General features: G+C 35.2%; 1 protein-coding gene across 1 annotated transcript in view; it reads right to left on the bottom strand.

Moving 5' to 3' along the window:
• Window positions 1-24,769, bottom strand: part of DMD (dystrophin) — a 2,170,472-nt gene that overhangs the window by 512,307 nt on the left and 1,633,396 nt on the right. The window contains exon 55 of the mRNA XM_011957103.1: window positions 1,299-1,488. Within this exon, the coding sequence (XP_011812493.1) occupies window positions 1,299-1,488 (190 nt within the window). The remainder of the gene's footprint in view (window positions 1-1,298; window positions 1,489-24,769) is intronic.

Genomic DNA, 24,769 nt, shown 5'->3' with positions numbered 1-24,769 from the left:
AAAAAAAAAAAAAAAAGAAATAGCCTAAGCCAAATATATTACAGTAGTACGTTGTCTAACCATACATCTAAGAGTGAGCAAAAAACTCTATATTTGCATTGCCCTTATATTCTATCACAAGCCATGGGAGATATCTATAAAGTCTGGTATTTTTCCAAACAAATTACCTCCAAATGATCAAACTAACTCAACACGCATTTTGGAGGAGAAAGTGGGGTCAAAGCAGGATGATGAAGCAAGAATGATAAATTCAGGAGCCATAAATTGCCACTGTTACCTACTGCTATGCACCAGAGCAGCAAAGTAGATCAACTATCACATCAAAAAAGAAAAACAGGAGAAGGAGAATAATAGGAGAAAGAGAGGAGAAGAACTTCTGCTTATTGTGACTCGATTCTGGAATTATTTTTTCAAACTAGAATATACTATCATGTTTTTTATAATAGTTTAAAAATATCAAAAAATAAAGTTAATTGAAAAAAATCAATCATTTTATTATAATGATTTATATCCAAATTGTATTTGAAAGACTAGTACAGTTATTATATCAAGTCAGAAAAACCAACTATACATAATAAAACTCCATAATAGTTCAGGAAAATTATACCAGGTATGAGAATAAACTTTAAGAGCTTCCTTGTACTACAGAATATGATTCTCACCAAGACGCCATTTAAACAAAACTACCCCAAACTCTGTTTTCACTGTTTATGCATATGGAACTTTATAGAAATAATTTTTGTTTCTAGGAAAAACAATTGTCTGAAAATTGTTTGATCATTAACTATGACAAATTTAGCCATCTCATTCTTATTTTCACAGATCATGTTAGGAAGAAAGCTACAAAATGCCAGATTAACATTTCGAAACATATTTGAAAGTAATGAAGGGAAACTGATTCAGTTAGCAACGCTAAACAAAACAGACAATTCATACAGATGCTTTCCCTGTAAAATATTAAATAAACACTCAAAAATGTCAACTTTTAAAATTTAATAAACCAATCCCTAAGTTATTTCTCTGAGCAAAGTTTCTCCTTGACCGAAGCTCTGGTTTTATATGCAAATGTTTTCCTGATCAGAGCATGTACTTTTTCTAAGATGAGGGTGTTAAGTGGAATTATAAATAATGTTTCCTTCTCTCTCTGCCTCTCTCCTCCTTGTCCAAATGCCGAAATATATCAGGCTGTATAAAAGCAACTATTTTGTTTTGTCCCTGGCTTGTCAGTTACAAGTACAAATGGTGAGAATTGTTCAATTGGATCCACAAGAGCGCTAAAGCAGAAATGCTTGACTTACTTGCCACTGTTTCATCAGCTCTTTTACTCCCTTGGAGTCTTCTAGGAGCCTTTCCTTACGGGTAGCATCCTGTAGGACATTGGCAGTTGTTTCAGCTTCTGTAAGCCAGGCAAGAAACTTTTCCAGGTCCAGGGGGAACTGTTGCAGTAATCTATGAGTTTCTTCCAAAGCAGCCTCTTGCTCACTCACCCTGCAAAGGAACAAATGCTCAGATGCAATTATTAAATATCAGAATGGTACACCTAGTGAACTCCATAAAAAGAGAAAGATGGAGGAACTAAATTGTAATATACCAACAATGGGGTAAGTTATTGCTACAGCTCTTCCTTTAAGCAACAGCTATAATATTGTGCAGTCTATTTACTTTCATTTTTATTTAACCTAAAGGCATTTGTATGGGGGAAGGCATGCAATAATGACAATTACAGATTTCTATAAACCCCTCTCCGCAGAGGAGGTTTCATATATATATATATATATTTGAACATTTGCAAGTTCATTTGAAAGTTCAAAGTATCTTTTTTCAATTTTGTAGTTTTTGTTGGTCAATTTTGAAAGCTTATTTTTAATATACTGCCAAATTTGAGACTAACCTTTGTAGTCAAAACCCTAAAATCCCTGTACCATGCTTGTCTTTGATGCTGGTCTGAGGCAGAAAACAAGCATTTGATATGCAAAGAGAAAAGTCAAGAAAATACAAACCTAGAGTCAAAAGGAAAAGACTAGAGGAAAAGGCAAAAAGAAGGGGATTGGAGGGCAAAGGAAGAAAGACTAACAAGTAGAGAAATAACATTTCATAGAAACTATCATTTTGTGCAAACTATCATTTTGCATGACTCTAGTTATACCTATTGTGTGATTTTTATCTTTAATTACTTGATCATACAACTGAGAACATCTTCCAAAATAAAAATGTTATGTGTAACAAAAAGGAGTAGAGCCTTAAAACCAGGCAGATCTGAGTTCAATTCCCAATGTTCCTTACCAATTACGTGATATGGCATGTAACTGATATTACCTCTCTGACTCTCAGTTTCTCATCTGTAATATCTATTGCTGTGATGAGAATTAAAATAGAAAATTCCTGTGAAGTTGAGTGCCCCACACGTTATACAGTTATACATTACAGTTACTCAAAAACGTTAGTTCCTTCTACCCATATCCCATTTCCCCATTCCTGTAATATTTTAAAAGGATGAAACAAAGTCTTTCATGACAAAAACTGTAAAAATGTATTCATATTTTTGATCATACATGTATTGTGGATACATACACATATGCCCTCAGCAAATATCTATATAATAATAGCTTAGAAAGGAAAATTGCCTTAGGCATTAACAGTCCCGTCGGAAAAGATTCAGGTAAACTTTGTCTGCAGTGAGGAAATTAGTACTCTATCTAAATGTCTTATTTGCCTTCTATTACTACACAAACACTTTCTGGGATTAAACATAAGCTAAAAATGGATTTTAAAAAATTGAACACTTGAATATGATACACATTGCTTGTTAAGATGCGATTGTCAATAATTATGCAAAACTGCAATTGATTTCAGCAGCAACTTTATCGTGGGATGTGCAAACCAGGCAATAAACAACTCCTGCCGAGCCAGCGGCGGCAAAGCCCCCGGAAGAGCTGTTTATTCATCATGGGTGAGGTTTTTGCTGAGCACACAGTCTTCCACAGTGGAGTTTCAGTGCTCATACTGGATAAAAATCTTCTGTCTGCATTAACTGGTGGAGGGTAGAATAGGTTTATGAGGATGCAGCTACTGGAAAAAAAAGTAAGCATTGCACTAAGCTATTTATCAACTCCTAAATAAACTTTAATACTGCACAGCTGAAAGCTAGTGTAGGCCGCTGGTTGGGCAAATAAATTAAACCTCGTGTAGTTCAAGGGCTAACGTGGACTGCCGGCTCCCTGTTTATCTAGTTTTCAGGCAAACTATCAACGCAAAGAGAAATATCAAAATAGTCATTTATCTTTTTATTTATTATGGCTGAAAAATTCAGAACCATTGCGACAACTCCAAGAATCTCAATGTTACAGTTGGGCATGCACCTTACAGTCTGAACCATGTGTAACTGCTGACAATTGACTGGGTTTGACCTACAAAAGTGGCAGTTTCATGCAGTTTGCTTTAAGACTTACTCCATCGCCAGTGCAAAATTTGGAACAGAAATAAGCTGTCGCATTCCAGAATATAAATGCAGGGTTAGACATTTGACATATTTTCTAATGTAGTCCCATTTCAAACAAAAATTTAAAAATATGAAATCTCCCGTGGCAGAGTGAAACTTAGAGAATGTAATATTGTGCATTTTATCAGCATCAGCTTCATGATGAGTTGCACTTGCTACATCTTAGCTCCTCTATCCTTAAACTAGAAATGCCGCTTACCCTCTGCTTCCAGAGGAAGTAACTAGTAAGTAACTTTCCAAGAGTTATTTGCAAAATGCAATGCACATAAATCAGATGAAAGGGTTCTACCGAGACAATGCGATTTTCAGCCAAATCCTACCAGCAAGTTTGCTGCTTTGTAAATTAGGTCCTTAGGGAAGAACAGTAACTCTTTCAGGACAGTAAGGAACCATTTTCCTAAATGATACCCTTGTGGTCTGAAATATTGACAACATCAGGCTGAATATTTTCTAATTTGGAAAATACGTTAAAAATTCAATGGCAATAACAGCAGAAAATCTCCTCAAATGAGCTCCTTTACATGCCTATTTAATAATAGGTAAGACTATAGTTTCCTACTTGTGCGGGGGTTTTACGGCTTCAACATTTCTCTCGGAATCTGTGTGTGTGTGTACATTGAATTCCTAAATTTTAATTGTGCCAGGTCTAGTCTAGAATGAGTCAAGAATACTTAATTTCCATATCTGTGCATCCAACATGCTCTAAATGTATCATATAGTCTTAAATTTTCCTGAACCATATGGGTTTAAATGGCTTATATGATAAATAAAATGTAAAAATAAGAATCATAAAGAAAAAAAGATATGTTTAGAAAAAAAAAACCAAAGTTCTTGAATTAGATTTTTTTTTAATTCCTTTTTCCAAGTTATCAAACCACAGGCCCTGGAGAAAATTTGGCTGAATTTTAAAAGTAACAATGACCAGATATTAGAAACTGTAATAATGCTTTGCAAACAAAATCTACTGTATTGGTTAAGTACTTTTTTACATAACAAAGTTTTATAATCAGCTATTCCAGCTTTATGGTGCACAAAAATAGCTGAGAATTTGATGGAGTAAGGAATAATGTGATTTCAGAAGGTTTTCATTCTATTCATAAGAGCACTGTGTACCGTTCTCAGTGTGCAAGTAAGAGCAGCCTGAAACAGTGTCCTCATAGTCCATGGACCAGCAGCACCAGCATCGTCTGAGAAGTTATTAGAAATGCAAATTCCCAGGCCTCAGCCTAGCCCCGCTGAATCAGAGACTCTGGGTAAAATCCAGCAAGCTGTGTTTTAACCAGCCTTCCAATATATGCTAAAGCTGGAGAATCACAGTTGCCAGAGACCAAATTTGAGAACGACTGGTGTAGTAGATGCTAAGCTGAGCTGCTCAGATCCCTTTTCAGGACTGAAATACTTCTGACCCCAGCTGCTGGTAGTGCTACTGGCTGATAGTCCTCAGCTGTTATCCCTATTTGAAAGTTGGCCTCAGCTAAAGAGAGGTGCCTAACCCAAAGTTACCCACTATGGCCCCGAGACGGGCTGCACGTATTGGTTGATGGGAGAGTTGTGGGGTATGAAATCCTGGGTCCCTTGCTGCAACTCAGGACAATTCTGAAGGGCTATCCTACCTTGAGACTTCAGAGATCCTCCTGGGGAAGGCTAGGAAGGAGAGGCGGAGGGTTGATTGTGTTGTAGTCGTGACTGTATGGTAGCCCAGGTTCTCCTTCTGCCCAGTCTTGCTCCCTCGCCTTTCCTCCCCTCACAGGTGTTAATCCTGAGAGCACTCTCCAATAAAATTCCTTCATGCTAATCACTTTGTCAGAATCTGCTTTCTGGGAGAACCTGACCTCCTGAATTTTCACGCTGAACAAGGATTTTAATAATATACTTGCCTAAGAAATATATGTGGTCTCCAAAGGGAACAAGATGGAGGATTCTCACATGCAGTAATTGTGCCTGAATTGCTACTGCACTTTTGGTTGCCCTTTAAGGAAACCTATAGATAATGCAGGTTTGCATTATCATCAGTTACAAGCAAGAATCTACTGAAGGGGCAGAGTGTCGCAGCTATAAAGCTTAGTGCAACCCTATACCTGCCAAACAAAGTGTTTATCCAGAGACAATTTTGCAGGAAGGTAAAGAATCACAGAAGGCATGTTTTCAGCACATCCATTTTCTTTTTAAGACCTGATGATCAATGAGACAATCAGATAAGTATATTCTGACCTGTCATTAGAACCCTACCCCTGCCACACACACACACACCATGGTATTTCTGAATAAATCTCTAAGACTCCATTGAGTTGAATATCTTCAACTTCTTATGCCCAACATAATACATGAAAAGGAAAGAGGAAAGCAGATCTAATGTACAGCATGGAAGATAATTTTTAAAGCTAACATCCACATAACTCTTTATATGTTTTCAAACATATTCAGAGTTATTCTATCATCACTTCATAAGATATTTTCCATTTTTCTACCTACCTTCTTTTTCTTTGTATACTCAGCTGGTTATTGCATTCTCTGCCAATGGCTTTAAACGCGATACTCGTTACTTTCCAAGGGAAGCCTAAAGAGCTTAATTATTGTATAGACACTATTCTACTATTAGATATATGGATGAAAAATACTTTATCAGTGCATTATATTGTGGGATTGTAAGTGTGTAGGTATAACAGAAACATATTGAGTATTTTTAGAAAAAGGCTCAATCTGATATGAAAGGTTATTTTGCCCAGGTTATTTTTAAAATGTGATAAATTAGGAACATTCAAAGAACTCAGTCTTCTGCTAAATAACACTTTCACTATGCCCTGGCATTGTTATAGAGTAACCACATAAAATACTCTGAATCTCTTCTTCCCAGTTTATTTGCAATTTAGCCACTATAATTTTCTATGATATTTTAGGAGAACGATTAAAGAACCATTATTTTGTTCCTTTTTTTGGTGGGACATAGGTCAGACAGACCTTAGTAGCACCTGGATGTAAGATCAAAATGATTCTTGCCATGTCAACCACTACTCATAGAACCAGAGTTAATCTGCATATCAACCACTACTCATAGAAGCAGAGTTAATCTGAAGTTCAAATTTCCTGTAACCATAACAGTTCCTACTAGTTTGCTAGTAAATTGCATTTTGATTTTAAAACATAACTTTATATTGAATTGGTGAGGGGAAGTTAGAATTTTGTCACCTATGGATATACAGCACTTTGTAGAAAGGATTCCTTTTAGTCTCTAGCAATTATATTAGTAATGTGCACTAATGAGAAGCATGAATCTAAGCAAAAACTGTAAACATTACCTGACTAGTAGTCCATTCCTAGCAAAACCAACTCTGGTTTTATCTGTCTTTGGGCAACATCTACCTAGAAATATGACTGGAGAAGGGTGGTGGCAATGAGAGAATGTTTGTCTTTTCTTCTCTGTTATGAAACTGTAAAGTGAGGAATATATGACATCATTTTAATTTGACTTCTAGTGCTTGCTTTTCATCCACAGCATGAGGAATAGCAGATCTAATGTACAGCATGGAAGACAATTTTTAAAGCTAATATCCACATAACTCTTTATGTTTTCAAACATATTCAGAGTTATTCTATCATCACTTCATAAGATATTTTCCATTTTTGTACCTACCTTCTTTTTCTTTGTGTACTCAGCTGGATATTTCATTCTCTGCCAATGGCTTTAAACTTGATACAGATTATCTTTAATTTTAAACCTCATTCTTATTTCCACATGCCTACCAACATCTAACTCAATAATTCATCCATGCATCCATTCCATACCTATTGTGTACCAGGATCTGTGCCTGATGATGGTGACAGAAAATCCAATAATACCTGGACTTTGGCATTTAGCATATTCAAATCTAATAGAGGTTACAGATAGGCAAATATTTAACTAGAGTTACAATGTGATTAAGGCTATAAACCATCTGGAGTCCTTACCCTTAGCGCAACTGTAACATGTATCAGTCTGCATTCACAAACTTCTATCTCAATTTGCCAAACAAGTGATAAATATATCTTAAACATGTTTTACTCTTTCTATCAAAAGAGGTAGGGATCATCCAGCAAGGTTTTATCTCAAAATAGAGTGATAGATGCTTAATAAAAGTTTGCCTAACTAATTTTCATAAAAAAATTTTTTTCATAAAAATAAAATAACCTTTTAGTACAGTACAGGCTTTTGCTGGTTTCATTTTAGGGCTGGAGAGACTGATTCTGAAAGAATTGTAATGATGTTTCCAAGGTTGTATACTAGTTAAGTGGCAGAGCTAGGGGTATAGCCCAAGTCTTGCATTCCAGAAAAGAAGTTTTTGTAACTCCAAAGATAGATATTGGAATACACTCCTCTCTGATATATTCATTGTACTAAAAGAAAGGTGCAAGGAAGATTATGTCACTGAATCCTGGTCTTCATTTTAGAGCACAAATTTAATTTTCTGTTACTGCCATATGCAGGGTCATTGAAACATACAAATACCTACACACAAGGGAACACATACATACAAGGATATTCTCATACCCAAACAATTGCAGAAAAGATCTATCTGGTCTTTGCTTTAAAATAAAAATCCATTTTTAATGCAAATTTGCTGGTTTGCTGTTCACTAACATATGAATTAACGAGGTTTTCATCCCCTCTCTCTTGAGGTCTGGTACTAAATTACTCAAACTCTCCAGAGTTAATTGGAAACCATGACCTAAATGTTCCCAAAGTATTGCTGATTAGTTCTCAGAAAACTCATTCCCATCTTTCGTCACCCCAGACACCACAGGATGACTTTTTAACATGTGCAGTAGCAACACACTGGCATGAGAAATAGATTAATCCTCCAAAAATAAACCACAGCTTTGAAGCTATCTGTGTAAACTTCCTTCACTGATATATATTTTTTTAAATACACATATCACTTAGACTTTAGATAGTAAGAGAGTATAGGCATTATCAATCATGTAAGAAGTTTTTTTTTTTTTTTTTTTGAGACAGAGTTTTGTTCTGTCACCCAGGCTGGAGTGCAGTGGCGTGGTCTCGGCTCACTGCAAGCTCCGCCTCCTGGGTTCACGCCATTCTCCTGCCTCAGCCTCCCGAGTAGCTGGGACTACAGGCGCCCACCACCACGCCCAGCTAATTTTTTGTATTTTTAGTAGAGACGGGGTTTCACCGTGTTAGCCAGGATGGTCTCGATCTCCTGACCTCATGATCCGCCCGCCTCGGCCTCCCAAAGTGCTGGGATTATAGGTGTGAGCCACCGTGCCCAGCCAAGAAATTTTGAAAGACATATTTCATCTCTCATTTTTCTACCCTTATGAATGTTTTTAAAATAGTGATTTGCAAATTTATCATTAGGGAAACAACCATAATTATACACTTTCCCTAAAACCATTAGTACTTTCCTGAAGAGACCTGCATTAGGAGACAGCAGTAGAAAATGTGTTTTCTACTTTACTTTGCATTATTCATTTGATTTGTATTTCAACTCATAAATCACTGAAAAAAAGTAGTTGATAAAGACATGTACACAGTGTTATGAGCAGATGAAATACACATCTCTATACACACATAGACTTTTTTCTTTCTTGAATTTTTAAAGAGATTAATACTCTTTAATATTTGTATTTTATATTTTTTTGCTGATACAATACCAAAAGGTACTATTTGGAGAGGTTGAGAGTAATGAATTACATTTGGTTTGGTTAATATACAGAGACTCAAAATATCCTTTTGGGCATTTATACAACTGTAAAGGATCTTTAGAAAAAAATGCAGTTAACGCTACTTCCCAGATAATTACATGCTTAAATTTGTGTTGACCTATAGTTGGACACATTTCTGTTCTAAATAAATTCTCAATGATTTGTATAATGTGAATTTTTAAGTTGGTTTTGGTTACTTGTAGTGATAAACTCTTTAAAGATATATTTCCTAGTATTGATAAGCTAAGTAGCTTTTCTTCTCTTCTAAAAAGATTTGTTTAAAATAGTATAAAAACCAATTTAAAAGATGAGCCTAACATCATCTCTTACAAACCTGATGAGATTGTGCAGTCATATATGTCCTTATCCACAATAACTTAGAGAAAAACAAAATTGTAGCTTGTTAGTTGTTGATACATAATATTCAGAAGACAGCAAAGCAGACAGGTTCAATTTTCTAATATCAAATGGCAAACACACAACAGGTTCACTTTAAAAGGAAGAAGTGACTAAAAACATATCAGTAGAGTTCTGTCAGTGGAATTTGGAAATACGAACAATTTCATAACCCCGATCTCAATTCTGAATTATGATATCGAAATATTTGTGACTTTTATTATCTAGTCTCTGACTCAGTACTCTCTCTTGTGGTTAATAATACACATTTGAAAGGGACCTTTTAGCAAAGGACATGAACAGACCCTTTTTAAAAGAAAACATACATGCCGCCAACAAGCATATGAAAAAAAGCTCAACATCACTGATCATTGGAGAAATGCAAATCAAAACCACAAGGAGATACAATCACATACCAGTCAGAATGCCTATTATTAAAAAGTCAAAAATAACAGGTTCTGGCGAGGTTCTGGAGAAAAAGAAATGCTTATAAACTGTTGGTTATAGTGTATGTTATTTCAGTCATTGTGAAAACCAGTGTGGAGATTCTTCAGAGATCATGGATGGAGCTGGAGGCCATTGTCCTCAGCAAACTAATTCAGGAACAGAAAACCAAATACTGCATGTTCTCACTTATTAGTGGGAGTTAAATGATGAGAACACATGGACACAGAGAGAAACAACAGACAAGGAAGCCTACTGGAGTGGGGAGGGTGGGAGGAGGGAGAGGATCAAGAAAAATATCTAATGTGTACTATGCTTAATACCTGGGTAACAAAATAATCGGTACAACAAACCCCCATGACATAAGTTTACCTATATAACAAACCTGCATATGTACTCCTGAACTTAAAATGAAAATTAAGAAAAAGTCCTTTTATATTCAACATTCATTGTTATAGCATTTTACACTAAAATAATGTTCTGCAGTTTTGAAGCTCCTTTGACAGGATCCACATCTCCTTTCATATTTTAAATAGCTTGATGAGGCTAATGAGGCAGGTTGTAATTATTATGAACAGTTTATAGATGAGAAACTTGACTTTCAGGGAGGCTGGGTGAGTTGCCAAAATAAATGACAAATCTTGAAACAATCTAGTCCACTGTCTGTACTATAAGACATTACCTCTCAAGGTAGACTTTCCAATCTCCCTGTGAAGTAAATATAATGGATATTAATATGATTCTCAAAAGCCCTTTGTTTTCTGTTATTATTATATGAATTAGGATTATGGGGTATGTGTGTATATGTGTGTGAAAAGATAAAATAAATTATTATTCCTTTGCTTATCATCTTCATCTGTCATCTACGAGATGTATTAAAATAAATACTAAATTTTGAACTCTAGGTAAGCTTGAGGATTTAATTTAGAAAGAAGGCATTACAGGCATTAATCAAATATTTTAATTCTTATGAAATGATACAAAGTTATAGTACATACAATTTTGGCCTTCTCTAAATGATACGTTAATAAATGTTGGTTAATAATACAGAGATTATCTGAATGTCTATGTATTTTGGGATCTGTTTTACATAAAATTTCTAACATGAAAATAAAATACTTCATACATTGCTTTACTAGACATTTTACAGTAAAATAAATACATTTTAATAAAACCAATTGAACAATGAATTAATTTCTCAAAGTGACTTAGTTTAAGTAGATTCTAAAAGAACTGCCCTTCTAAATGTAAACCTATTTTAATGACTCAGACATGATTTACAAGACAAGATGTGGGATTACAAATAGCTTGAGCTAATTAAAACTTATCAAAATAAAGATTTAAATTTTCTTACTTTCGTACTTTTAATTACCAGGGTGAAAAATTGCATTTAAAAGACTTAGATACTTTGAAATGTATTGATGGCCTTTTATAACATCAATTAAAATTTATAAAGAATAGTCATAAATTTAGGATTTATTTTTTTCAATTAGAAGTACAACAGGAAAGGAATGAATCTGAGGGTGCTTCTGGTTTTAAGAATCCTCTGACTTATGAATATACCACTTACTATAGTCTCGATATTCATCATCATTATCACCATTCATCATCCTCAACTTACTGTAAATTATTTGAGGGCAAAGATTCACACCACAGTTCCTGGCAATTTAATAGATACTCAATAAATTAAATTAAAATAAAAAAACCTACTATCAATAAGGTATACAGCTTTTAAAACTAAGGCCACAGGCCCTTGTTCTTAGAAATCTTAAAATTCTTTCTTGATGTGAATTTATTGAATAATAATTTATATTTACATAGAATTTTAAAGTTTAAACATTGCTTTCAAGTAAGTTATTTCAGTTGAACCTCATAATAATTTGAAAATATCATCTTTGTTATAAAAAACTATTATTCAGTTATAACCAAGATGTTTAAAAATGAGAATGAGCAATTCTGTGCCCAAAATTGTGTTTTGCTTTGTAAATGTGCAGATACTCAATCTTTGGAATTTGTTTCTTTCATCAAATTTCATATTAGCCATGAAAGTGAAGGGGTAGACTATTTTACTGGGCAACACATTGTATTTAGCTGTCAATGACTGAGTTTCTGTTACTCTTCTTCCACGAAAGTTAACACATTTTTTTTCTGAATTTTCAAAATGAGCTTCTGCAAAAAATGTTATTTCAATACTTTTTAGGTGTATTAAAGAAACAGATGGCATACAAATAATAACTTCTGTCAAAATTAACCTGTTATTTTGGCAAATGTTCAGATTGCCTATAAGTTTGATCCTGGTCTTCAGAAATGAAGTACCAAAAGTGCCTTAAAACTCATCCTGTCCAGACACCCATTTGGCTTCTGTCACCCAGCATACTCCTGCCCTCCCTGCTTTTTATCACCCGTAAGTTTGACGGGCCTCCTCTCTGTAGTTCTACTCATGTTCTGTCAAAAACATCCAGTGTGTCAGGGTTGAGAACAGAAGCTTGTGACATAGCACCAGAGATCTTCCATCACCACCTGACACTGGTCTATTAATCGACATCCTTTGCGTAAAATCATGAAGTGGCTTCTAAGCCATCCAATTTACCTTGCATCTAGACAGTATTTCTCCAACTTATTCACAGGAATATAATGAAAGACTTTGTCAAATGCCCAGATGAAATGCAAATAGACTGCTGCATTTTGCTTACCTACTTGTCTAAAAATTTTTCAATGTAAAACATTATTTTTATCTCAATAATTTAGACAATATAGATTTATCTCTGTATGCAGGTGTATCTATGTTGTTTTACTAAATTAGCTAATCTCTTCAATAAACGGGTTCATACTTCTCTTATAGCCTCCATGTAAGTTGCATTTAGCATTTTAAATGTCTTGGACAGCTACAATCATATCTCTTATGATTTTTGCATAAAATTTAACTTCATTTATCAATAACTAGTTAGAGGGCAATTGATATAGCTATGTGGGGGGAAGGAGAATAGTTGAGTGTTATCACCACCCTTTTATAGAGATCATGCCATTCAAGTGGTGAAAATAGATTATAATTGCAGTGATAATCACAGAATTTTAAAAGACTGGGCTAGACAATCTGGCAGGTCTGAAATGGTAATTTCATTTAGTCTTGTAAAAATGGCAACTCTATCACTCAGAAATAGGTTGGGTGCTCCGAAAATATTGCTATTGCAGTAATTCACAAATCAGTTTTTGTCTGGAAAAAAATTTAACCAAATTATACAGACCACAAAAAAAGAAGCATTCTAGAAATTGAGGGAGGACATTTGACTATCACAGTAATTGAAGAGTGTTACTATAATAGCATTCTGTGGAGAAGGAATGAAGATGGTAGACTTCTTGTAAAACAAAGAACTCTCCCAAGTCTGACAGCACTTTGGAATATCCCACTGGACATGCATGTGTGTGGAAACCCTGTTTATAAACACCTAAACATGGAACATAAATCAATTTTACATGTAAACATAAGATATTTTCCTCACAGTTTTAAGACATTGAATTTTTCAGCCATGCAACTAACTGCCACAACAATCAAAGAAAAAAATTTATTTCATGGTGTTAGGAATTTTGCCAGGAGTTGTTCAGCATTTTGGAAAATTACGCTATGGATGATCAATGCCCCTCATGGTCTTTGAGTCTCCATACAACACAATGGTGTCATTCTGCATTTGATCATACTCCATTCATAGTCTCATGATCTAAAAACTTCACTTGTGTTCCAGTATGATCCTGCCTGAATAACTGCATACTAAAACACATATTATTTTATTATAAATGACTCTTATTTCTCTTTAAAATAGAGTCAGGGCTTCATTTAAACTATTGCCTGTATAAGTAGGGTATGTTGTCTACATATTTTGGCTTACAATAGTAAAGAAGGCATTACAAAGTATTTGTTATTTAAAAAAGAAAAGAGGGGTGGCATTGGGTCTGAGAAGTTTGAAAACCACTGATACAGAGCCACTGGGGAATCTCAAAGTTTATTATGCTGAAAATTAATAGAATTTTTCAGGAGAGAATGAGGATGTGCCCCCTCCCTGTGTATCCAATCTCTGATCCCTACAGCTCCATAGAGAATGAAATAGCATTTTAAAAATTGCTCTCTTCTACAACCAGCTGTGACTATCAGTGAACCAGAGGTCTACTTCATATACGAACCTGAATTAAAAACAGCCAGCCCTTGAGTCAGTTCAGAGCCCACATTCTTGATTACATTTGACACAATAATCATCATCATATCTTAAGACTCAAATCAGCCTGACAGTGCTCAACTCAGGGCTGCTTCTCCCAATTAGCTGAAAATTGCAGCCCAGCTCATCTCCTAGGGAATACGTTTACATTTACAATTTTGCTGTGGCAAAAAGGCAACAAACACACTGGAAGGAGCAAATCAGCTTTTTAAATTTTACACTAACTATTTTAAGTTTACCTAAGTCTGGTAAACCTGTTTTGACAAGAATGACAACGAGGAAGCTTTTTTTGTTATGATTTTTTAAAACTGTACAAAGTTTAAGATAACTAGAGTTTGGACTAGAAGGGGAAAATAAACACACAATGTGAATATTTTTACAAGTTATTTGTCAAATGAAAGCTTTCAGAAGAAATGGCCTTTCTTTGGTAAATGGTACATTAAAATAATTTGCAATTAATAGATAGGTAAATGTAATTTGAAAACAAAAAGTGAATACATGTCAAGGTCCTAGGAAATATTTTCCAATAATATGCTAACATGATAACTCCATGTCCATATGACATAGTGTTATTCTGTGTATCTGGTTCAAAATTATTTCCCTCCTATATTTCTGGGGGGTGGAATAACTAAGGACATTTTTGCGCATTTTGTTTCCTCAATTATGATACCTTTCTATGCAGATCAGGACAGTTTGCACACACTATGGGAAAAATGGAAACTGGCAAGGTAACCATACTTCATGGTGGCTGTGCTGAAGATCTGCTCAGATAACAGTGTCCTTACGTGCTGTCTTCTAAGCGGATGACAGTGCAGACATGGAAGAAAAATATGCAGATGGGAAAACATGAATCTAGAAAAGTGGGAAAAATACTGAGGAGCAGGAGACCTGGAAAAGTAAGACAATTCTAGAGTGGGCTGAGATAGAAGACATGTTGTAACTACTTGGAAAAGGAAAATATGTGAACAGGGACAGGTATATAAGCTGACAGAGTGCAAGAGCTCACAGAAAGCAAATGTTAACAGTAATGGAGAAATACCATTGAGGCAGAGGTGGAGAAAAAAAGGAATAAGGAGGGGCCGGCCACAGTGGCTCACACCTGTAACCCCAGTACTTTGGGAGGCCAGGGTGGGTGGATCACGAGGTCAGGAGTTCAAGACCAGCCTGGCCAAGATGGTGAAAACTAAAAATACAAAAAAAATTAGCAGGGCGTGGTGGTGGGTGCCTGTAATCCCAGTTACTTGGGAAGCTGAGGCAGAGAATTGCTTGAATCCAGGAGGCAGAGGTTGCAGTGAGCCGAGATCGCACCACTGGCTGAAAGGGGGCTGCAAAAAAAAAAAAAAAAAAAAAGGAATAAGGAGAGAGGCAAAGTTGAAGACAGGAGCACAGGAGAAATGACAGAAATAGCAAATCAGAGAAAAGTGAGTAAGGGCAACATCTCTTTTAGTCTTGTTATTCCCAAATATCCCTATTCGTCCAAAGATTAACATTTCCTACAAGAGACTATGTTATGAATGTCCTTAACTCATGGATATCCCTCAAGAAGAAATATTTATTTTTTTATAGTACAGTTACCATACATTTGGGAATTACAATGGATTTTTAAAGTCTGGTTTCTGATTCAAGTTTTAATCATTTTGCAGGAAAGAAGGCAGGACTCTTACAACATGAATACTCATCTATTATATGTAATATCATTTAAGTGGATTTTGCCCCAAATCTTTGTGGATGTTTATAATTGAAGAAAAAGATAATGTTAATACTTCTTGGTAAATTAATTGATGGTTTCTCCTTTAAGATTAGTCAACAATCTGAGTACTATGAGCAACACTTCTATAGATCCTGTTCTCCTTTAAAAAACAAAATTCACATCTTCTGTTGTCAGAGAAATTAAATCTTTGAGAGTTCTTAATGTTTAGAAAAATAAAAATATCCTCATGAGAGTCAACATTCTTTAATACTGAGAAAAGGGTATATATTCACATTTTATTAAAACTAGGGTCCACTGCTGTGTCATGAAGTTAACATATACTTAATAAAGTCTGTAAAAAATAATCAGAAATAAGCTTTAGTGAAAATATCCACATATTGAATTCTGCTATCTCTCATATTACCTTAAAGTGTTTTTCCAAATTCTAGCTTAGCCAAATCATAAGGAAACTGAATTAGAAATCCTTTGAGTGGGCCGGGCACGGTGGCTCAAGCCTGTAATCCCAGCACTTTGGGAGGCCAAGACAGGCGGATCACGAAGTCAGGAGATCGAGACCATCCTGGCGAACACGGTGAAACCCCGTCTCTACTAAAAAATACAAAAAATCTAGCCGGGCGAGGTGGCGGGCGCCTGTAGCCCCAGCTACTCGGGAGGCTGAGGCAGGAAAATGGCGTGAACCCGGGAGGCGGAGCTTGCAGTGAGCTGAGATCTGGCTACTGCACTCCAGCCTGGGCGACAGAGCAAGACTCCGTCTCAAAAAAAAAAAAAAAAAAAAAAAGAAATCCTTTGAGTGACTACTACATACTTTAAATTATGGATACCATGTTGTAAAACATCTGGCTCATTCTTGTGCTGTCATGATTTTCCAAAATAAAACATTTGCTCTTTAGATGTTGTTATTTTATAAGACCCTTAATGATTAATCAACTGATTTGCTTTAGTTGATTTCAAAGTATATGCTAATTGACAACATTGATGATGACACAATACTTAAAAATCCCATACAAGTTGTCCACTGAACAATTTGGTCATTACTTTATTCATTACCTTATTAATGCTCACGGAAGCATAGTTATCATTTTCTTTAGTTAGTCACAGAATGGGGATTAATTTGTTTTAATCCAACGTTCCGTTTTCCTTATTTTGCTCTATCAGTTTTGTGAGCCTAAAGAAATAAAGTTGACCACAGCAAAAGCAGTGCTGGGGAAGAGGCCAGTTTATAGGATAACTGCAATACATTTTACTTAGAAATATATTTGAAGATCACCTCAAAGTTTAATTGACACAAGATGAGACAGCACAGTTTAATTGACACAGGATGAGACAGAACAGTTTAATCGACACAGGATGAGACAGCACAGTTTAGTTGACACAGGATGAGACAGCACATCTAGAAAAAATGAATGCCATTCAGATAATCGTTCTTCCCATTTTGATCTGACTATCTGTTCACTTCTTGGTGTAAATCAAATTGTTGAATTAAATTTCAAAAACGTTACAGGTTTACAGGGAATCGCTAGTTTCCCCAAATAACTTTCTAAAGTTGACTGTAACTCTTCTACTTCCATGCTGCAATGACAGGAAATGTGGTCTGAATTTATTGCTATCCCCCACCTCTCTTAGAGACCGTTGTTCATTTCACTCATGCATTTTCCTTCCAAATAAATGTTGTCAATAGGAAAAATAGGTTTTGATAAACTATATTTGATAGTTTGATAAACTATATATGTTTTCTTTTTCACCTTCTTGAAGACATTTGTCCGATTATATTAGCAGATTCCAGGACTAAGTTTGATAATTATTGTTAAGAGTTTTTGTAGGGAAAAAAAATGGCATTTCTTGTAGATAAATTAGTAGTTGATGATATATGTAAAAATTTAGTGTTTGTGATAGCCACATTTTTTAATTTTTCATTTGAAAATATGAACATCATCCGTTTCCTCATCTAATGTCTTTCCTGAAGCATATATTTTTAAAGTAGCTCTTATAACTTGCAACATGTGATGCAGCTATAATTATTTTAATCTGCATGAAAAATAATATAAAAATTAAAGTATCAGTGTAATTTTGATGTTAGAACTAATAACATTGCACATTTGTTTTGTTAGTGAAATATATGCTCAAATGGTATAAGAATAATATTAGGTAAATATGGAACAGTAGTTCTATGAAGAATGCATTTTTTAAAAATCTTAGTTCATCAATGCAGTAAAAGTAAATATAGAATTCTCTAGATTCTCCCATTAAATTATAACAGTATTCAGAATTCTTTCAATATATGGTGGAAGAAGCAAAAGCTGATATTAATAGAATATTATGCCTCTTCTCAGAAAAACATTATACTTTCATAGAATGTAGACTCATATATATGTATATGGAGAATTTTGTTCTCTGTGCTCAGTATTGATTGCAGTATCTGGCAAAGAGTTACTGCTTAATTTTTACTGAAGCCCTTAATTAGAAAATGGCAAATATATGTCAGTATCAGTGTTTTCACCATAGATACTTTCATTATATAGTAATCACAGTAGTGCATACTTAACTGCCACTGTCTGATTCTGACTTCTACTTTCAAAGTTAGAATAATAAATCTCTGCCAGGTAACCCATTTTCAAGACCAAACTTTAGCAAAACTTTGGAATACAAAAAAGAAGATGGAGACAAACTTGCCTTTCAAGGAAGAATGGCAAAGATGTGGTGAGATGCCCTCTTAGAGCCAGTACATTAATATGCTAATAAAAGTAGAAAAGACTTACTAGAACTATTTGAAATTTTAAAAAGTAACACATCACTCTATGTGAGAAAATTCTCAATAAATTACAGAACGTAACATCATATAAATGATGCTGCAATGTAAACACACACACACAAAAAGAAAAAGGAGACAGATAGCAAATACAAGAATTTCTGTGTTGGCATTAACACAAGCTGGTGTTTTGAACTTAGGAAAGTCACAGACTCTCTGTGCCTCAGTATCCTTATCTCAGTTATAAATATTTTGATATTGAAATTGGTGACTTCATAGGTTAACTCAGACCTATAAAATGTCACGTTCATTTAGAATTTGGGTCAGCAAATTGTAAAGATGTCTGTCCACCTGCTACTTATTTGGCAAACAGTGCATATCCCAGGGAGCAGAACCCAGCCCAAGGAAGCTGTCCTACCATATCAATTAATGGCTTGAAGTCAAGAATGAGTCCCAAGCCACTGGTTTGCCAAGGAGTCTGCAAAATCTTGCTAGAACTTTGACTTTTAATTCTGGTTCTTGCAACTGCACTATTAAAGGACCTTGGCCTCTTCTTAGAGTAGACCAGGTCCATCCATCAGGAATAGTTGCTAAGAATTATGGGTTGGCCAGGATTACTCTACATGAGAAGTATATGGAGGTTTATTCATACACACCAAGTGTTTGGCTGGGCTTCTGGAATTGCGTACCTGCCAGGAAAAGTTTTACTGTTACCAGCAGCAACCTAGCAACTAGGCTAAAAGTAATCATTAGCATGGTGTGGTTTATAGGTTTTGTGTGGGGGAAAAATCCTCAAAATCATGAGTTAGTTCCATTTTATTAAAATGTTGATGAAGACAGAGTGTCAAGGAGGGTTAATGGCATTTGTTTCAGGGAAAAGAAAAATGTATTAGCAGATCCCAGCAATTTTAATAGACTCTATTGTCTATCACCTCTGTTGTTTATTGCTATCTGCTAAAATAGAGACTTTACTAAGTATAGCTTCTTTTACTGAAGATATCTCTGATTACTTCTGTGGATTTCTAAATAATTTCTCCTCCATCCTCCTTGCGGGAAGTCTCAGGAAAAAAAAAGATTCAATATGATTCAAATAGGCTCTGCCAGAGAATCAATCTCTATCCTCTCTCTGTCTCTAGCTAGCTAGCTAATTAATCAATATTCCCAGAAAAAAGTTCTTAAACTTCTATCAGAATATGAGGTAAGAATAACAGCCTTGGAGGAATCATAGAAAAAATGTCTGAATAGAGTCAAAATTCACATAACACAAACTCTCTTGGTTAGTATGAGAAATGTATAGGCTTACGCCTAAGTGAAGAATTGAGCTAATGGCACTAGAGAATACTACTCAGGTAATCACAGTAAGATGATTTCCATTCAGTGGCCTGGCCTATATGCTATGCTATCTATCTTTCAAACACTTACTGAGTGCATGTTCTACGCATAGTATTGGACCAGATACTATAGTGTTGTATAAGATTCTTGAGAAATTGTTTTCATGGTCAAACTTTTAGAAGGGATACATACTGTACAGATTATCCCTTCCCCCTATACTTGCATAAATACACATACTTTGTTGATTCACCAAACATGCACCGTAATAAAGGGTCTGATTAGTCCAATAGGAAAGAAGTCTGTTTGCTTTGATTTAACTTGATATTGCCTAATTATTTTTTTTCATCCATAGAACCCTTTTTTGAGTTATTACTTATTAAGACACAGTGGAACTAGTTCTGCCGAAACCCCATTTGGAAAAAGAAAACTCCCACTCCAGATGATGAGTATGTGAAGATCAGGATGTTATACCATACAACCACCAAGGTATCACCAACTTGTTCCTGAATACTTCTACAACTTTACAGGGCAGTCTGTTCCATCTTTGGACAGCTTTATAACAATATTCCTGTCTCTATTAAGCTGAAATATACGTTCTTAGGACTAGGTCATATGCTTACATTTATTCAGCCTAAGATCCCCTTTGGCTTTCTTTCCCACTGTTATATTACATTGTGTGTTGTGTGTATGTGTAAAGAGAAGAGAAAAACAGAAAGAAATTATTGTTGCTAAAACCTCTATGTTATCTCCATATTTGGAATGATTTTGGTGGTTTTCAAACTTTAATACACATAGAAATAACTTGGAGGCCTGAAAGCTTGTTAAAAGTTCCCCAAGCCCCATCCCCAGAGATCTTGATTTAGTTGGATGGGGTAGGACCTACAAATTTACATTTCTAGTCAGCTCATAGGTGATACCAATGCTGCTAGTCAGAGGATCATACTTTGGGTAACACTGCGGTAGTGGGTACATTGATGCTCTGCCAAGACCTCATGCCCTAGCTGGTTGGAATATTGACTACTAACAGCTCACAGCTGCCTCCCTCCCTGGAAACAGCCTTCAGTCATAGGTAATGATCTTACTCCAGTCTGCCCTCTCCCATGGGGTGACCCAGGACCATTAACTGTCTAGTATTGGGTTACAAAGGTCCAGATCCCTTGCTTCAATTCAGCGTGTCTCTAAAGGGCCCTGCAATTTCCAAAACTCCCCTGAAAATCTGATGAGGCCTCAATGGACTGCAGGCTGCACTGCACTTCTTCATCTGTGCAATCTTGCCTATCTTACAACCTTACACATGTATCTCATGGGAACGCTCCCAACAAACGTTTTGCACACAACTCTCTATCTTAGTCTATTTCCAGGGAGCCCAGCCTAAGTTAGATGGGTTTTGTTTTTGTTTTACGTTTCTTTTGAACCCACACGTAGCACCTTGCATTTACATTACATCTTTCAATATTCAGCCTACCAGTCCAATTTGTTGAAAACTTTTTGGCTTCTGATACTCTTGTCTGCTATATTTGCTATTTCTCCCTGCTTTGTGGCATTGGCAGATTTGATAAGAAAGTTATCTATGTCTTCATCCAAGTCACTGATGAAAATATTGAAGAGGACAGAGCTGAGATTAGATTACTGGGAATAGCTGCCAGAAACCTCCTTCCAAATTGATAGGTATCCATTAGACAGCAGTGAAGGGAGCATAGGCCTCAGAGTTGCAGATTTGGGATGGAACAACAGTTCTGTTTAAGTAGATGTCAACAGCTAGACTCATAGCTAAAAAGAACAATGCCATTTTAGCATTTCTGTTTTAATAGGAAACTTCGGTATCACTTATATAACACATTTCAATAAAACATATCTCACTATAAAAACATAAAATCATAAATAATTATTATGAATTTATGATTATTATTCATCTAATTTGTCCCAGCATGAAAACTGTATTTGATCATTTCATGGAGGGTTTTTTCATTTATACATTTTAAAAAAGAGGTTGTGATAAAGTTGAAGTTCAACAGCTAACCCAAATTCACCAGGACATTTAAAATACTGGCAATATAAAAGAAAAAGACAATCCATCAGTAACTGTATGAGTGGCCATAAGTTTAAGTAATGTAGGTTATTATCTACAAAGGTGATTGAATTTGGTTCACCTGATTTGCTTTAATTGCTCTATGGCATAAACACACTGACTGAACACAGAGTGATGTAATGAGTATCGTAATTAGGAATTTGATAAAGCTAAGTGTGAAACTGACTATTAGAAGATATTTGAAACACACAACCACTGCTTTGAATGGGGAATTGATTTCACAGTTCATTTAAATAATTTTCATCTCTTTCTATGAATACTGATGACAGACAGAATGACCACAACATAAAACATTGGCTGAAAGAATGTCACCATGTACTTCAAGAAATTATTTCCCCCATGTTTTTTATTGAAAAGATAACACCTGTCCATTTCTTTCCTAATAAAAATGTGGTAAGAATTTTCTAAATGAAAAATGAAAACTATCTGAAAATACTTTTAACTGTTAATAAACAGGGAGTAAGTAAAATAAAAATAGGCAATAATACATTTGCAAAACTATGATAGAAGGAACTGCTAAGAATGTTGAGAGTGATTCTTTATTTGTACATTTTTGATAGTTTCTACAATAAGAATCACTTTGTACCAAAGGAAAGAAGTTATTTCAAAATATAGAAGAAACCTCCAAACACAGAAAAATGGTAGATAAAATACCAAAATAGAAAATCAAAAAGGCACAATCTGGGCTTAGAAACAAGTTAAGTAGCTCTGTGTTTCAGAAATGCCACAAAAACACACAGTGGTGCACGGAGCTGTAGACATAGGGCTTTGGGGGCCTGGGCTGGGAAGTAGGTAGCAGTAGCCAGGAGTTCAGATTCTGCTGGGCTCAAGAATCTATAAATACTCTGTATAAGACAAAGGACCTGAGCCAGGCTCTTTGCTGCAATTAGTCAAGGATGATACCAGGTTTCCCTATTGGCTGAAAGGGGGCTGCAAAAAAAAAAAAAAAAAATTCTGCTATTGATCACAACTTAGAACTGATTAAATGACATCTCTTTTTAGGGGGAAATTGGAAAGATTAGATTTCATAAAACTCATTAATACCTAAATGTCCAAACATTTTTAATATAAGAAATCATTTGAATTAATGATTTATAGAAAGGAAACAGATCCCTATTATATACTGAATAAAGCCAAAGGATCCCAAAACTATAAGATTTCTAGAATTGTACACATAAAAATTAAGTCAAGTGATGACTGTATTCATTTATCAAAACAACTCAACTTTCTAAAAATAAATCTACCTAAATTCTATTTTTATTGAATATTTTAAAGAAGTCTTTCTGAGAATGATAGAAATAAAATGAAAAATATAAATATAATTGAAAAGTAACATAATGGGTATTGTAGCTAACATTAATGGTTCAATTAAACCAAATAAGAAAAACTTTCTCCCATTTGCTTTAATATTTGATACTGTAATATTAAATTTATGATCAAAAAACAGTCTGTTGGTATCCTATAATTTTTTTATTAGGAAACAATGGTAAGTTTTCTATAATACTATTGTTTTTCCTGGGAAAACTGATACATAGGAGTATTTCTAAGCATATATTTTGGTGTGTTGGTTCAGCCCAGTTCAGGACTGTAGGACTGGGTTAGAATGAAAATGGCTACTTGGCTACATCACCACGTAATTTTCCACACCAGTAAATCACCAATGACATGGTTCCAAATGTCCCCCTTTGTGTGCAATCCCTGCAAGCTAGAAACATTCTAATTACTTGAAAGGAGATGACATAAAATGAAGCAGGCTGTTACCACTATGAACCTTTTAGATACATATGGATCATGACACTCCCTGGCCCAGAGCCCCAAGATTTCACATAATAGATGTTATATTATCCTATTGTAGAATGGAGAGATTTTTTTTTTTTTTTTTTTTTGTGAGACAGAGTCTTGCTCTGTCGCCCAGGCTGTAGTGCAGTGGCACAATCTCAGCTCACTTCAACCTCCGAAGAATTCTTATGCTTCGTAATCAGTTGGGAAGATTTGCATCTCAGCAATATAAAAATGGGATTGTCTTATAACTATATGTACGACTCTCTCCTGAAGAGCCGAAAGACACTTTCTCATGCTGCTAAGTGTACCTAAAGCAGTTGATAACGGATTGAATTTTCTAATATACCAAATCCTCTCAGTCCTTAAAATGGACTAGAAGGTATATTTTGCATAAGAGGGATTTAAAATAGGGTATTCAAAATTAAGAGGGTTGAACTGGTGGCTTTGGGGTCATTTGTAGCTTTAAATTTAATTTAATTTTTAAGAGATGGAGTCTCACTATGTCACCCAGGTTGGAGTACACTGGCATGATCATAGCTCACTGCAGCCTTGAACTGAACTCCTAGGTTCAAGAAATCCTCTTGCTTCAGCTTCCCAAGTAGCTGGGACTACAAATTTGGCTTTTTTTTTTTTTTTTTTTTTATGTTTTGTAGAAATGGTATCTCACTACGTTGCCCAGGCTGGTCTCAAACTCTTGGCCTCTAGTGATCCTTCCAGTCCCACCTCGGCCTCCCAAAGGCTGGGATTATGGGTACATGTCCAGCCATGAACTTTAATATTTTAAATAAAATGTGCCACATATATATTACGAGCAGCCCCCAATGTATAAAGGTTATATTTTAAACAAACATCCTGCTAGCATTCT

This window comes from Colobus angolensis, unplaced genomic scaffold (assembly GCF_000951035.1).
Source record: "Colobus angolensis palliatus isolate OR3802 unplaced genomic scaffold, Cang.pa_1.0 Scaffold434, whole genome shotgun sequence".
Classification (NCBI taxonomy): Eukaryota; Metazoa; Chordata; class Mammalia; order Primates; family Cercopithecidae; genus Colobus; species Colobus angolensis.
This window is presented reverse-complemented; position numbering and strand designations above follow the sequence as displayed.